This window comes from Eschrichtius robustus, chromosome 7, assembly GCF_028021215.1.
Source record: "Eschrichtius robustus isolate mEscRob2 chromosome 7, mEscRob2.pri, whole genome shotgun sequence".
Classification (NCBI taxonomy): domain Eukaryota; kingdom Metazoa; phylum Chordata; class Mammalia; order Artiodactyla; family Eschrichtiidae; genus Eschrichtius; species Eschrichtius robustus.
Genome location: NC_090830.1, coordinates 106,501,058 through 106,515,642, shown reverse-complemented (window position 1 = coordinate 106,515,642; position 14,585 = coordinate 106,501,058). Strand labels below are relative to the sequence as shown.

The 14,585-nt window shown below is 37.2% G+C and overlaps 1 protein-coding gene across 1 annotated transcript in view; it reads right to left on the bottom strand.

Annotated features, from left to right (window-relative positions):
• Window positions 1-14,585, bottom strand: part of LOC137767184 (cytochrome P450 2C18-like) — a 45,148-nt gene that overhangs the window by 14,452 nt on the left and 16,111 nt on the right. The window contains 4 exon segments of the mRNA XM_068547903.1: window positions 3,438-3,579; window positions 10,681-10,857; window positions 13,354-13,374; window positions 13,376-13,515. Coding sequence (XP_068404004.1) covers window positions 3,438-3,579; window positions 10,681-10,857; window positions 13,354-13,374; window positions 13,376-13,515 — 480 coding nt within the window.

Sequence of the window (14,585 nt, the reverse complement as noted above, 5' to 3'; positions counted from 1 at the left end):
ACATGAAATTATGACCCCACCATTTTGTTCCTGCTCTTCTGAGCCAGAACCTTTTAACTCTCAGTTTATTAAGGAATATTTTAACCCAATTATACCAACATTGATGGATTTTTATCAAAAGGTGTTTTCTGATATTATTCCAATTAAGCAAATATAATTCTTTGATTAATATTACTATAAACTATTCTTCTAAGATCAGGAACCAGACAAGGATGCCTACTCTCCCCATTTTTATTTAACATAGTACTAGAAGTCCTAGCCAAAGCAATTAGACAAGAAAAATAAAGGCATCCATTCTGTAAAGGAAGAAGTTAAATTGTCTTTATTTACAATGATAGGATCTTATATATAGAAAATCCTAAAGACTACACCAAAAACTGTTAGAACTAATAAACAAATTCAGTAAAACAGCAAGATACAACTCAGTGTATAGAAATCAGTATGTTTCTATATGCTAACAATGAACTATCTGAGAGAGAAATGATAAAAATAATCCACTTATAAAACCATCAAAAATAGAACACTTAGTAATAAATTTGACCAAAGAGGTGAAAGGTCTGTACATCAGAAACTATAAAACACTGATTAAAAAGAATTGAAGAGAACACAAATAAAAAGATATTTTGCAGTCATGGATTAGAAGAATGAATATTCTCTAAATGTCCACATTACCTAAAGCAATCTACTGATTCAATGTAATCCTTATCAAAATTCTGATGACATTTTCACCGAAACACAAAAAGAAATCTTAAAATTCATATGGAACCACAAAAAAACCTTGAACAAACCAAACAATCTTGAGAAAGAAAAACAAAGCTGGAGGCACCACACTTTCTGATTTTAAACTATATTACAAAGATACAGTAATAAAAACAGTAGAATACTGGCATAAAAACAGACACATAGATCAGTGGAACATAATGAATACAGCAGAAATACAGATGGTCCCCAACTTATGACAGTACCATTTACGGTTTTTTCCACTTTACAATGGTAGAAAAGCCATATGCATTGAGTAGAAACTGTACTTGGAATTTTGAATTTTGGTTCTTTCTTAGACTATCAATATGCAGTATGATACTCTCATAATGCTGGGTGGCAGCAGCAAGCCACAGCTCCCAGTCAGCCATGCAATCATGAGGATAAACAACCAACACATTTACAACCACATTCTGTACCCATACAACTATTCTGTTTCTCACTTTCAGTACAGTATTCAATAAATTACATGAGATATTCAATTTTTATAATAAAATAAACTTTGTGGCAGGTGATTTTGCCCAACTATAGACTAATGTATGTGTTCTGAGCATGTTTAAGGTAGGCTAAACTAAACTATGCTATTTAGTAGGTTAGATGTATTAAGCACATTTTTGACATGTAACATTTTCAACTTAAAATGGGTTCACTGGGATGTAACCCCATTGTAAGTTCAGAAAGATCTGTAAATCCATGTATCTACAGTCAACTCTCTTTGACAAGGGTGCCAAGAATACACAGTGGGAAAATGATAGTCTCTTCAATAAATGGTGCTGGAAAAACTGGATATTCACATACAAAAGAATATAATTTGATCCTTATCTTACACCATTCATAAAAATTAATTCAAAATGGGTTAAAGACTTAAATGTAAGACCTCAAATCATAAAACTCCTCATAAAAAACATAGGGGAAAAGTTCCTTGACATGGTCTTGGCAATAATTTTTGATATGACACCAAACACACAGGCAATAAAAGCAAAAATAAACAAGTAAGACTACATCAGTACAAAAAAGCTTCTACACAGGAAAAGGAACAATCAACAAAATGAAAAGGCAACCTACAGAATAGGAGAAAATATTTGTGAACCACATATCTGACAAGGTGTTAATATCCAAATTATATAAGGAACTCAAACAACTCAATAGCTAATAATAATAACAGTAATAATAACCCAATTAAAATGGGCAAAAGACCTGAATAAACATTTTTCCAAAGAAGATGTACAAATGGCCAACAGGTATACGAAAAGGTACTCAACATCAGGGAAATGAGATATCACTATACACCTGTTAGTACGGCTATTACCAAAAAGACAAGAGATAACAAGTATTAGTGAGGATGTGGAAAAAAGGAAACCCTTATACACTGTTGATGGAAATGTAAACTGGTACAGCCATCATGGAAAACAGCATAAAAGTTCCTCAAAAAATCAAAAACAGAACTACCATATGATCCAGCAATTTCACTTCTGGGTATATATCCAAAGGAAATGAAATCAGTATCTCAAAGAGATATCTGCATTCCCATGTTCACTGCAACATTATTCACAATAGCCAAGATATGGAAACAACCTAAGTGTCTATCAATGGATAAATAGATAAAGAAAAGATGATGTATACAACAGAATATTATTCAGCCAATAAAGGTGAAAATCCTGCCATTTGCAACAACGTGAATGAACCTGGAGGATATTATGCTAAGAAAAAGTAAGCCAGACACAAAATGACAAATACTGCATGATCTAACTTACATGTGAAATATAAAAAAGTCAAACTCATAGAAACAAAGAGTGGAGGGGTGGTTGTCAGAGGCTGGGGTGGGGGAAATGGGGAGATGTTGGTCAAAGGGTACAAACTTTCAGTTATAAGATGAACAAGTTCTGGGGATCTAAAGTATCAATACAACATGGTGACCATAGTTAACAATGTTGTATTGTATACTTGAACTTTGCTAAGAGTAGTTAATTAGCTTGATTGTGGAAATCATTTCACAATTTGATTTCACAATATGAAATCATGTTGTACACCTTAAATATATAAATTTATATTTGTTAATTATATCTCAATAAAATGGTAAAAATTAAAGTTGTTCAAAAAGGGAAAAAATTCCGTTAGGCACTTCTTTTGTCTAAATAGCATATATCTTTTTCTAAATCTAATCTTGTAAAGAACTTCCCAGACTGTGGAAATTTTCTCAGCCTTTCTTACCAAATTTCTAGAATTTATGCTATACTTCAACAAATATAGTTCCTATCTTCCCTAACCTAGCATTAGAATGCTGCATATTCAGAATAAGGAAAGATTTCTGCAAAAACGTACCTACCATTCAAAGTGGACTCTTCTTAAGAAAACTAATATTCAATCCTAGGCCAATTTATGCTGGCTGTGCCTGCTTCAAATCCCTTCCCATGAAGTCCAGACACGTATCCAGAATTTTTTATTGATGAAACCCATAGCTTTACTGCCTTTGCTACTGCTCACACTGTCTTCACTTTTCTCAGTCCTTCTCCCCTGTTGTACAAATTTGTCTCACTTTTAACCTTTTTTAAATATTTTAATTTTAAACTTATAGCTGGTGGCACAGAAATTTCAAAAATAAAGCTTCTCTAAGAGAAATAAGGTGGAGGACCCAATATCTTCTCTGAAATTCACTCTGCCCACCATCTTGCTCATACCTGTGACCTCTCGGTATTTTAGCAGGAGGAGGAGCCCATATCTCAGTGTGGTGTTCGTTTTCTCTGTCCCAGCTCCAAACAAATCAGTTACAGCGGCTATCAAGTTTTCAAAAGTAAACTCCATCTGTTGATTGCGCTTTTCCTAGGAATTATTTGATGTAATTATCTGATAGTTTGCCAGCATATATAATTACACTCAATCAAAAATAACACACACTGTCATAAAGCTAAGCAAACTTAGACACTGGAGTGCAGTATTAAAACAACAACAACTGTATGGTATGGCAAAGTGTGTGGATTGGGCTGACACAATCTTCCTTACCTACTCCTTATCCCTTGCTTGCCTAAAAATTTCATTCCAAGCCTCTTTTGCAGCTACATTGGCCAAGCAACATACTTCTTACCAATGGCCTACTGATGCCCATTTCTCCCTTTCTTTCTTCATACTCAAAACACAGATATGAAGGTGAAGGTGGTGTAGACGTAATCTTGGAACATGAGTATCTGAGCATGAAGATGAAGCCTATATACTTAAGAATGCTGAAGAAAAATGGAAGGCACTTGAGTCCATGATACTTCAGGGCTAGCTCTGGACTGCCCAACATGAGACTCTCTCTATGTGAGATAAATAAACCCACTGTTTCTTTAAGCCTTTGTTAATTTTTTTTTTATTGGTAGGCAAACACAATCTTAATTGATAGAAATGAGCAAATTAGAGCTATATTTTGAAAACCATTATAAGCCAGAATCAAGAGTTTGCAATTCTCTTCTCCCATTGAAGAATTTATGTGGATTCTGTGTTGCCTAAAGGCCCATTATGAAGTTGAAAATGTGCAAAATCTAACATGGCAGCACATCCTAGAATAGATTATAGAGAAAGAGAATGGATTCACAAAGACAAAATGGGGCTGGCCACTACTGTATTCCAAGATATGAGGCAATAGGCAACTTGGTCTAGGACAAGTGCAGATGCTAAGGGTAAGGAAGTGACTGAATAAAGCTCTCACAAGTCAGAAGTTGGGAGAGTAAAAGCCCTTCACAAGGACAACTAAGGTTGGTTTAGATGAGGGACATATGTGATTCAAAATTGAAAATAACAATGGGACAATCTGAAATAATGACTACAGAGGTCATTAACAAACCAAAAAATAATTTCTTCCTATCCAGTCGTCCAGACCAGTACTAATTTAATAAGGCTCTTATAATCCCCAAATGACCTGTGGCATGCCCAATATTATGTAATCCAACACCACTGAGATAGACTTAATCCTATTGACAGTTGTACTTGGTAGATAAAAGTAGTCATCCTCATTGGTAACATCAACTTCACACAGTTTTCTAACCTTGTCAACTCAAAATTACTCCAAGGCCAAGAAGGAGAGCAGAGTTCTTATAAACCATTATTACTATTTCCATCTGTTCAAGTGAATTTGAAGCATCAGTGGTTATGTACACATAGCCTATCAAAAGTAAGTTAGCCTGTATAAAACCTTGCTGAAAGAAATTAAAGAAGAACTAAATACATGGAAATACATCCCATGTTCATCTATTGAAAGACTTAGTATTCTTAAGATGGCATTACTCCCGAACTGACCTACAGATTCAACATGATCCATATCAAAATCACTGTTAGGGCTTCCCTGGTGGCGCAGTGGTTGGGAGTCTGCCTGCTAGTGCAGGGGACACGGGTTCGAGCCCTGGTCTGGGAGGATCCCACATGCCGCGGGGCAACTGGGCCCGTGAGCCACAGCTGCTGAGCCTGCGCGTCTGGAGCCTGTGCTCCGCGACGGGAGAGGCCAAGATAATGAGAGGCCCGCGCACCGTGATGAAGAGTGGCCCCCGCTTGCCGCAACTGGAGAAGGCCCTCGCACAGAAATGAAGACCCAACACAGCCAAAAATAAATAAATAAATAAATAAATAAATAAATAAATAAAAAATAAAAGGAATTCCTTTAAAAAAAAAAAATCACTGTTAGCTTCTTTGCAGAAATTGATGAGATTGTCCTAAAATTCATGTGGAAATTTAAGTGACCAAGAATAGATAGAACAATCTCAGAAAAAAGAACAAAATTGGAAGACTCACACTTCCCATATTAAAAATTACAATAAAGCTATGGTAATCAAGATTGTGTGGTACTGGCAAAGAGCAAGATATATAGACAAGTGGAATAGAATTGAGAGTCCAAAAGTAAACCCTTCACATTTACAACTAATTTTCAACAAAGTTGCCGAGATCATTCTATGTGAAAAGAATAGTCTTTTCAACAAATGGTGCTGGGAAAACTGGACACCCATATGCAAAAAAATGAAGTTGGACCCATATCTCACACTATTATCAAAAATTGATTTAAAATGGATCATAGACCTAAATATAAGAGCTAAAACTATAAAACTATTAGAAGAAAACTTGGAGGGAATCATCGTGACCTTGGATTAGATAATAGTTTCTCAGATATGACACCAAAAGCACAGGCAACCAAAGAAGAAGATTAATAAATTGGATTTCATGAAATCAAAAGCTTTTGAATTTCAAAACATACTATCAAGAAAGTAAAAGGACAGGGACTCCCTGGTGGTCCAGTGGTTAAGACTCCACACTTCCAATGCAGGGGGCGTGGGTTCAATCCCTGGTCAAGGAACTAAGATCCTACATGCCTGCATGGCATGGCCAAAAAATACATAAAATAAAATAAAATAATTTTAAAAAGAAAGTAAAAAGACAACCCATAAAATGGGACAAAATGTCTGCAACTCATATATCTGATAAGGCACATATCTATAACACTGAAGAACTCTTACATCTCAACAATTTAAAAATAAAAACAAAAATAAACAAATAGGACCTAATTAAACTTAAAAGCTTTTACACAGCAAAGGAAACCATAAACAAGATGAAAGAAAACCCTTAGAATGGGAGAAACTATTTGCAAATGAAGCAACTGACAAAGGATTAATCTCCAAAGCATACAAACAGCTCATGCAGCTCAATATCAAAAAAACAAACAACCCAATCCAAAAATGGGTGGAAGACCTAAATAGACACTTCTCCAAAGAAGACATACAGATGGCCAACAAACACATGAAATGATGTTCAACATCACTAACTATTAGAGAAATGCAAATCAAAACTACAATGAGGTATCACCACACACCCGTCAGAATGGCCATCATTAAAAAATCTACAAACAAGAAATGCTGGAGAGGGTGTGGAGAAAAGGGAACCCTCTTGCACTGTTGGTGGGAATGTAAATGGATACAGCCACTATGGAGAACAGTATGGAGGTTCCTTAAAAAACTAAAAGTAGAACTACCATATGACCCAGCAATCCCAGTCCTGGACATATACCAGGAGAAAACCATAATTCAAAAAGACACATGCACCCCAATGTTCATTGCAGCACTATTTCCAAGAGCCAGGACATGGAAGCAACCTAAATGTCCAACAACAGAGGAATGGATAAAGTAGATGTGGTACATATGTACAATGGAATATTACTCATCCATAAAAAGGAATGAAATTGGGCCATTTGTAGACATGTGGATGGACCTAGAAATTGTCATATATAGTGAAGTAAGTCAGAAAGAGAAAAACAAATATCGTATATTAAACGCATATATATGGAATCTAGAAAATGGTACAGATGACCTTATTTGCATGGCAGAAATAAAGACACAGGTGTAGAGAACAAATGTATGGACACCAAGGGGGGAAAGGTGGGTGGGATGAATGGGGAGATTGGGATTGACATATACACACTATTGATACTCTGTATAAAATAGATAACTAATGAGAACCTACTGTATAGCTCAGGGAACTCTACTCGATACTCCAATAAAAATTAATTTAAAAATTAATTTAAAAAAAAAATAGGGGGATTCCCTGGTGGTACAGTGGTTGAGAATCTGCCTGCCAATGCAGGGGACACGGGTTCGAGCCCTGGTCTGGGAAGATCCCACATGCCGCGGGGCAACTGGGCCCGTGTGCCACAAATACTGAGCCTGCGCGTCTGGAGCCTGTGCTCCGCAACAAGAGAGACCGCGATAACGAGAGGCTCGTGCACCGCAATGAAGAGTGGCCCCCGCTTGCCGCAACTGGAGAAAGCCCTCGCACAGAAACGAGGACCCAACACAGCCAAAAATAAATAAATAAAAAATAAATTAAAAAAAAAAAAAAAGCATTGCCTTGCTTTAAAAAAAAAAAAAAAAAGCAATACAGGATGTTCAGAAGTGCCATACTAGAAATTAAAAAAAAAAAAAATAGCCAAATTCAAAAATGGGCATAGGATTGAAATAGACATTTTTCCAAAGAGATATATAAATGGCCAACAAGCACATGAAAGATGCTCAACATCATTAGCCATCAGGGAAATACAAATCAAAACCACAAGGAAAGACCACTTCACACCTACTAGGATGGCTAGAATCAAAAGGACAGATAATTAGAAGTACTGTCAAGGATGTGAATAAATTGTACCCTTCATACACTGCTGATGAGAATATAAAATGGTGCAATTTTATGCATAAGTTTTCTTCTAAGAGTTTTATAGTTTCAGCTCTTACATTAAGTCTTTGATCTGCCACACTTCCTCCAAAGGTTAAATATAAAGTTATCATAGACCCAACAATTCTACCACTAGGTATATACCCAAGAGAAATTAAAACATATGTATACACAAAAACCTGTACACAAATGTCCACAGAAACATTATTCATAATAACCAAAAAACAGACACAACCAAAATGTCCATCAACCAACAAACAGATATATAAAATGTGGTATATCCACACTGAAATATCATCCAACCATTTAAAGGAGTGAAGTACTGATATATGATACATCATCAATGAACCTTGAAAACATTGTTAAGTGAAAGAAGCTAGACACAAAAGATGTTATCATACATATTGTATGAATTATACATATTGTATAATTCCATTAATATGAAATGTCCAGAATAGCAAATCTATAGAGATGGAAAGTAGATTAGTGATGTTTAAAGCTGCGGAGGTTGGGGAGGAATGGGGGTGACTCCTAAAGCATATAGGATTTCTTTTCAAGGTGATAAAAGTGTTCAGAAATTGATTGTGGTGGGAGCTACACAACTCTGTGAAAATGTTGAATTGTACTTAAAATGTGTGAGGGTATGGTATGTAAATTATACTCAATAAAGATGCTATCAAAAAATAATGTCAGACTCTAAGTACTAGAGTGAAGTCCAGAGAAACAATGTGGGTTTTAAATATAGCACTGAGGAAGCAGCCACTGTTAAATGAAACACCAGACATCTTAGAGCCTCCTTAGCCCAGGATTAGTGGCGTGGCTTCATAGCATTATGGGAATCCCTCAAATTATGTGCAAAATACCAAGAACTCATATAGGTGCATCTTTCTGGGATGGCGTCCATATTTTTAATCAGATTCTCAAATCAACTGGACCCCAGAAAGATAAAAATCATTGCCCTAGCAGCAGAGAAGGCAGAGAACAGAAGTAATTCGCTTCTTCCTTCCTCCATTTCTTCAAACCACACCATCTGCTTAACTTCACTCTGTTTGGAACACACGATTTGAGCAGTCCAATTCAAATCCAGGGACAATTCTTTGAAAGTCATCTTCATCAGCATCTTTGGCACCTTGCCATTTTAGCCTACTAACTGATTTCTCATTTCTGCCCAGTGCTACAAAGTGGTTGAATAAAATAATGGTGGCCTCAGGGACTTCCCTGATGGCCCAGTGGTTAAGAATCCGCCTGCCAAGGCAAGGGGCACGGGTTCGAGCCCTGGTCCAAGAAGATCCCACATGCCACGGAGCAACTAAGCCCGTGCGCCAAACTACTGAGCCTGTGCTCTAGAGCCCATGAGCCACAACCACTGAGCCCACGTGCCACAACTACTGAAGCCCATGCGCCTAGAGCCTGTGCTCCGCAACAAGAGAAGCCGCTGCAATGAGAAGCCCGCACACCACAACGAAGAGTAGCCCCTGCTTGCCACAACTAGAGAAAGCCCACATGCAGCAATGAAGACCCATCGCAGCCAAAAATAAATAAATAAAATAAAATAAATAAATTTATAAAAAAAAATAATGGTGGCCTCAAATGAAGAAATTTCCTGCTCTAGATTTAGCTTTTTACAGTGTGTTCTAGATTCTGCCTTTCCCCAGTTCAAGAACAACTCCGCCCCTACATAAATGTTTTTTTATGGCATCTATATTACTTTTGTCACAGTTTCCAACTTGACCCTACCACTATTCAAATTCACTATTCAGATTTACTATCTGAATTTTTCCCTCCTGGGTTGAACTTCTCAAATAGGGAATTTGGTCTTATTACTGAAATTTCCCATATAGTCCCTACAATTTGACTCTCATCCTCTCCTCTAACTAACACCAATCCTTATAGATCTCTGATACTATGACAAGATGGACAGATTGATTTTATTTCAGAATCTTCTGCATTTCCATGGTCCAGACTTTCATCAAGCCAAAGTCCAAAGAAATTAAAAATCTCACAGCTGGTCCTTGAATTCTATTCTCATCATACAGATCATTCTACAGAACTCCCAGAATAATCTTCCCCAGTAATTATTTGCATTCTACTCTTGTTCTGGCTCATACATCTACCTGATCAAATCACAACTTTTCCTGCCAACATTCACGTTTACAGTTACTTGACAGACAGCAAACTCCCACTCCACATCTGTCCAAATTTATTTTTGGTTACACTCATTTAAGGCTTCTCTCTTCCATCCACCTAGTCTCCTTACCACAACACATCTCTGAACCTCTCATGACACCATTCTACCAATCTGAAATTCCCTCCCCTATGACTTATTGCAAATATGTGAAGATCTACATCAAACCTCAGGACATTCAGGAAGCCCACCCAGGCTAAGCCCTTCCTTCTCACTCTCCCACATGCTGTGTGAAATGATCACATCCACCTTCCTTTTACAGCTCAGTATTATGTATTTCTCATTTGTTTGTATTTCCATTTCACCCGAGACGTATGTTCTCTTTCTCCTCAGGTAGCCTATTAGTACCTAACGAACAGGGTCCATGTATTGTCATTTAACAATTCAATTTTAAATCTCCTTTGATGCTCAATCCAGATCCACGCACACGTAAGTACCCGAAGTGCTGGTCAAGCATTTCATCCGCAACCATTTAAATATCCCTAATAAGTACAGAACTAGTCAATGAACAAAAAAATTCAAGCAAACAGATAACTAATCTGTCATTAATATTTTACCTGTTCCATTTTGATCGGGAAACAATCAATGAAGTCCCGAGGATTGTTAATGCCCAGAAATGCTTGGTGTTCTTTTATTTTCTCCAAAACATAGCTTTTTACATAAGCAAAAATTTTAAGTACTTTGTTATGACTCCCTGGGAGATAGTCCATGAGAGCAGGGAAATTATTGCAGACCTTAAAGATTTTAAAAATATATTTATTAAACTAAAAACATATATTGAAGACATATCTACCATATGCCAAGCCTTGGTTAAAAACTGAAGTGAATAAAAAATGGTCTCTTTCTTCAGGGGGAGCATTTTATAGTGTACATTAAAATAATTCTTCATGCTGCTAGAGATATTTAAGGGAGAAAACTCTGACCAGATGATGAAAGTTTATAGCAATTTCCTATACTCATACATCAACCTTATGGTATTAAAGCATATTTATGTCAATTCTCTCATTTTTTAAATTAATTCTTCCTTACAACCTTGAAACACAGAATAAGATGAATTACTATGATTCACATTTTGTAGATGAGGGCAGAGGTTAAGGAATTTTGAGTAACCTGATATTGATCACAAAGCCATTCCCTGCTATTTCTACTACTATCAAGCAGCCTCAGAAGTAGAATCACTATATTATAACTCAGAGGGGTGCAAAAACGGCATGAAACCCACCTCAGCATTTTAGGGATAAAGTAGCTGTGCACCAGAGCAGGTAAGTGACTTTTCTAAGATCATGTGATTTTATTTAGGCAGAGTACAGGACATATCAGCTCACCACAGGGCAAAACTGTGGTGTTTGTTTATGATTCATACACCATAGAACCAATCATTTTGTCATCCCAAGCCCAATTATGCTGTCAGCTAGGATCCCAACTGAAGCATCAAACACCCCTGCCCTAGTCGGTGTTCCCCGGAAGCACCTCCGTTCATAAACATTGTCCCTCCTTGAAAGAGATATTCTCTTCCTTCCTAAATTAGGATATTTCTGCTAAGTAACATGATAAAGAAATCACTACATATTTGAGGATAAACCTTGTGGGTAATGGAAACCTTTCAGCAAGGACCTGGATGTCCATTGAGTGTTATGGCCATCCTTTTGGGCAGTCACCAAAGTAGTTTATGGAAACTGGGCTTTGGGGGTAGTGGAAATACCACTGGCCAGGAAGCCAACAGGCTTGAATTCCAGCTTTATACTCAGGCATTTCTTTTCTTTGTAAAATAAAGGCTCAGCCACCTTTCCCAGATGTTCACTCTATGACAATAAGGCAGGACTGCTGTGTTCAAACATTCACTTACAGAATAACATCAGCAAAAATGATGCAGTAGACAGTTTTAAAGGCCTATCCCTCTACAAAAATGTCAGAAAATCAAGCAGAAACGGTCAGAATCAACTTAAAAAATGGCAGGAAAGATCTGTGGCTTGTTTTTTCTTTTTCCTTTTTTTTTTTTTTTTTTGCCCTTGTCCCACTTCCGTCCTCGGCTTGGCAGTGGTCTTAACAAAGGCAGCTTGTGGTGTGGGAGCCTGGTTCCTGGTTCCAGAGGGACCAGAGCAGACCTCACTCACGAAGACCGTGTTTCTGTGTTCTAACCTGTCTGGGGCCACCTGACAGACTGACACAGGCACTTGTTTTTGTTTCATCTAACCTAGAGTGGAAACGCAACAGGGATGTCTCAAAAACCTTGCAAGATTAATGAACAGCCCACAGCCACCTGGGGCAAAAGATTACAGTTAAGGCATACAACAGAGCACCAAACTCCAGGAAGAAAAGCTGGGGAGGGAGTGCCTTCGGGGAATTAAGACATTCAAAAGCACCGCTGTATACTGAGAAATTTAGAAAGCTACACACATGCACAGAGCCAATCTAGAAGAGTTATTTCCTTCCTCCCTCCCTCCCTCCCCCCTTCCTTTCTCTCTCTCTATCTCTTTCTCTTCATCTTTTTTTTTTTTTGGCTCCTCACATTCACGGATATCAATATCCATAGACTCCAGATAGAGAACAAACTAGTGGTTATCAGAAGGGAGAGGGAAGGACGGAGGGGCAGTATAGGGGTACTGAGGGAAAAAGGGTTATTACGGGATTATATGAAATCATGTGTGTGAAACTTTTGAAAACTGTAAAGCAATACAGAATTTAAAGACTGTTTCATTCAATTTAAAAGAATGAAAAAAAAAGAAAAGCAAAAGAAAGATCTATCACTCCTAAAAAAAAAGACATCTCTCTCCAAACACTAGCTGAACGTAAGCTAAAGGAACAGAGATTCCAGTGACACACAAGGCCAAAAAAAAAAAAGAGACTTTGCGAAAATAGTTTAGAAAAGTCACTAAATAAACAAATAGCTACAGCTTGTAGAAGGCAAAAAAAAAAAAGAAACAAACAAACAAAAAACTATAGGGACTTCCCTGGCGGTCCAGTGGTTAAGACTCCATGCTTCCACTGCAGGGGGCAGGGGTTTGATCCCTGGGCAGGGAATTAAGAAAAAAAAAAAAAAAACTGGAGCAAGCAAAAAAAAAAACAAAACAAAGAGAGGGGAGAATCTGATTCCCAGGGTTATCACGTTGTAATACCCAAAATGTCCAGTTTTCAAACATTCACTTCACGGCTTGGTCCGTATAGAATTTTGGACTTGTCAGAGAAAAGAGCATAAACAATTTCTCAGGAAGAGAGGATCCTGACCTCACCCGGATCCATGGGGAGCTCATAAATCCTGAGGTTTTCATTAAAGTTTTCCAGCAAGTTAACAAAATTCTGATCTGTATAATCAAAATGATTCTGGAAAATAATGGAGCAGATCACATTGCAGGGAGCACAGCCCAGGATGAAAGTGGGATCACAGGGTGACCCTAAAGAATTGAAAAGATTTATAAAACACTATTAAAATATAAATATAAAACTTTGTTGTGGATAACAGATAATTTGAGAATCTCTGAAGCATTATCTACCTAGAAATTCCCTTATCAGCAAAAATTTAAGCATGCTTAAAATCAACACATCACTGTTCCCTTAAACATGAATTGACAAAATGGATTAAAGACCTAAATGTAAGGCCAGACGCCATCAAACTCTTAGAGGAAAACATAGGAAGAACACCCTATGATATAAATCATAGCAAGATCCTTTTTGACCCACCTCCTAGAGAAATGGAAATAAAAACAAAAATAAACAAATGGGACCTAATGAAACTTAAAAGCTTTTGCACAGCAAAGGAAACCATAAACAAGACGAAAAGACAACCCTCAGAATGGGAGAAAATATTTGCAAATGAAGCAACTGACAAAGGATTAATCTCCAAAACATACAAACAACTCATGCAGCTCAATATCAAAAAAACAAACAGCCCAATCCAAAAATGGGCAGAAGACCTAAATAGACATTTCTCCAAAGAAGATATACAGATTGCCAACAAACACATGAAAGAATGCTCAACATCATTAATCATTAGAGAAATGCAAATCAAAACTACAATGAGATATCATCTCACACCGGTCCGAATGGCCATCATCAAAAAATCTACAAACAGTAAATGCTGGAGAGGGTGTGGAGAAAAGGGAACCCTTTTGCACTGTTGGTGGAAATGTAAATTGATACAGCCACTATGGAGAACAGTACGGAGGTTCCTTAAAAAACTAAAAACAGAACTACCATATGACCCAGCAATCCCACTACTGGGCACATACCCTGAGAAAACCATAATTCAAAAAGAGTCATGTACCACAATGTTCATTGCAGCTCCACTTACAATAGCCAGGACATGGAAGCAACCCAAGTGTCCATCAACACATGAATGGGTAAAGAAGATGTGGCACATATATACAATGGAATATTATTCGGCCATAAAAAGGAACGAAACTGAGTTATTTGTAATGAGGTGGATGGACCTAGAGAGTGTCATACAGAGTGAAGTAAGTCAGAA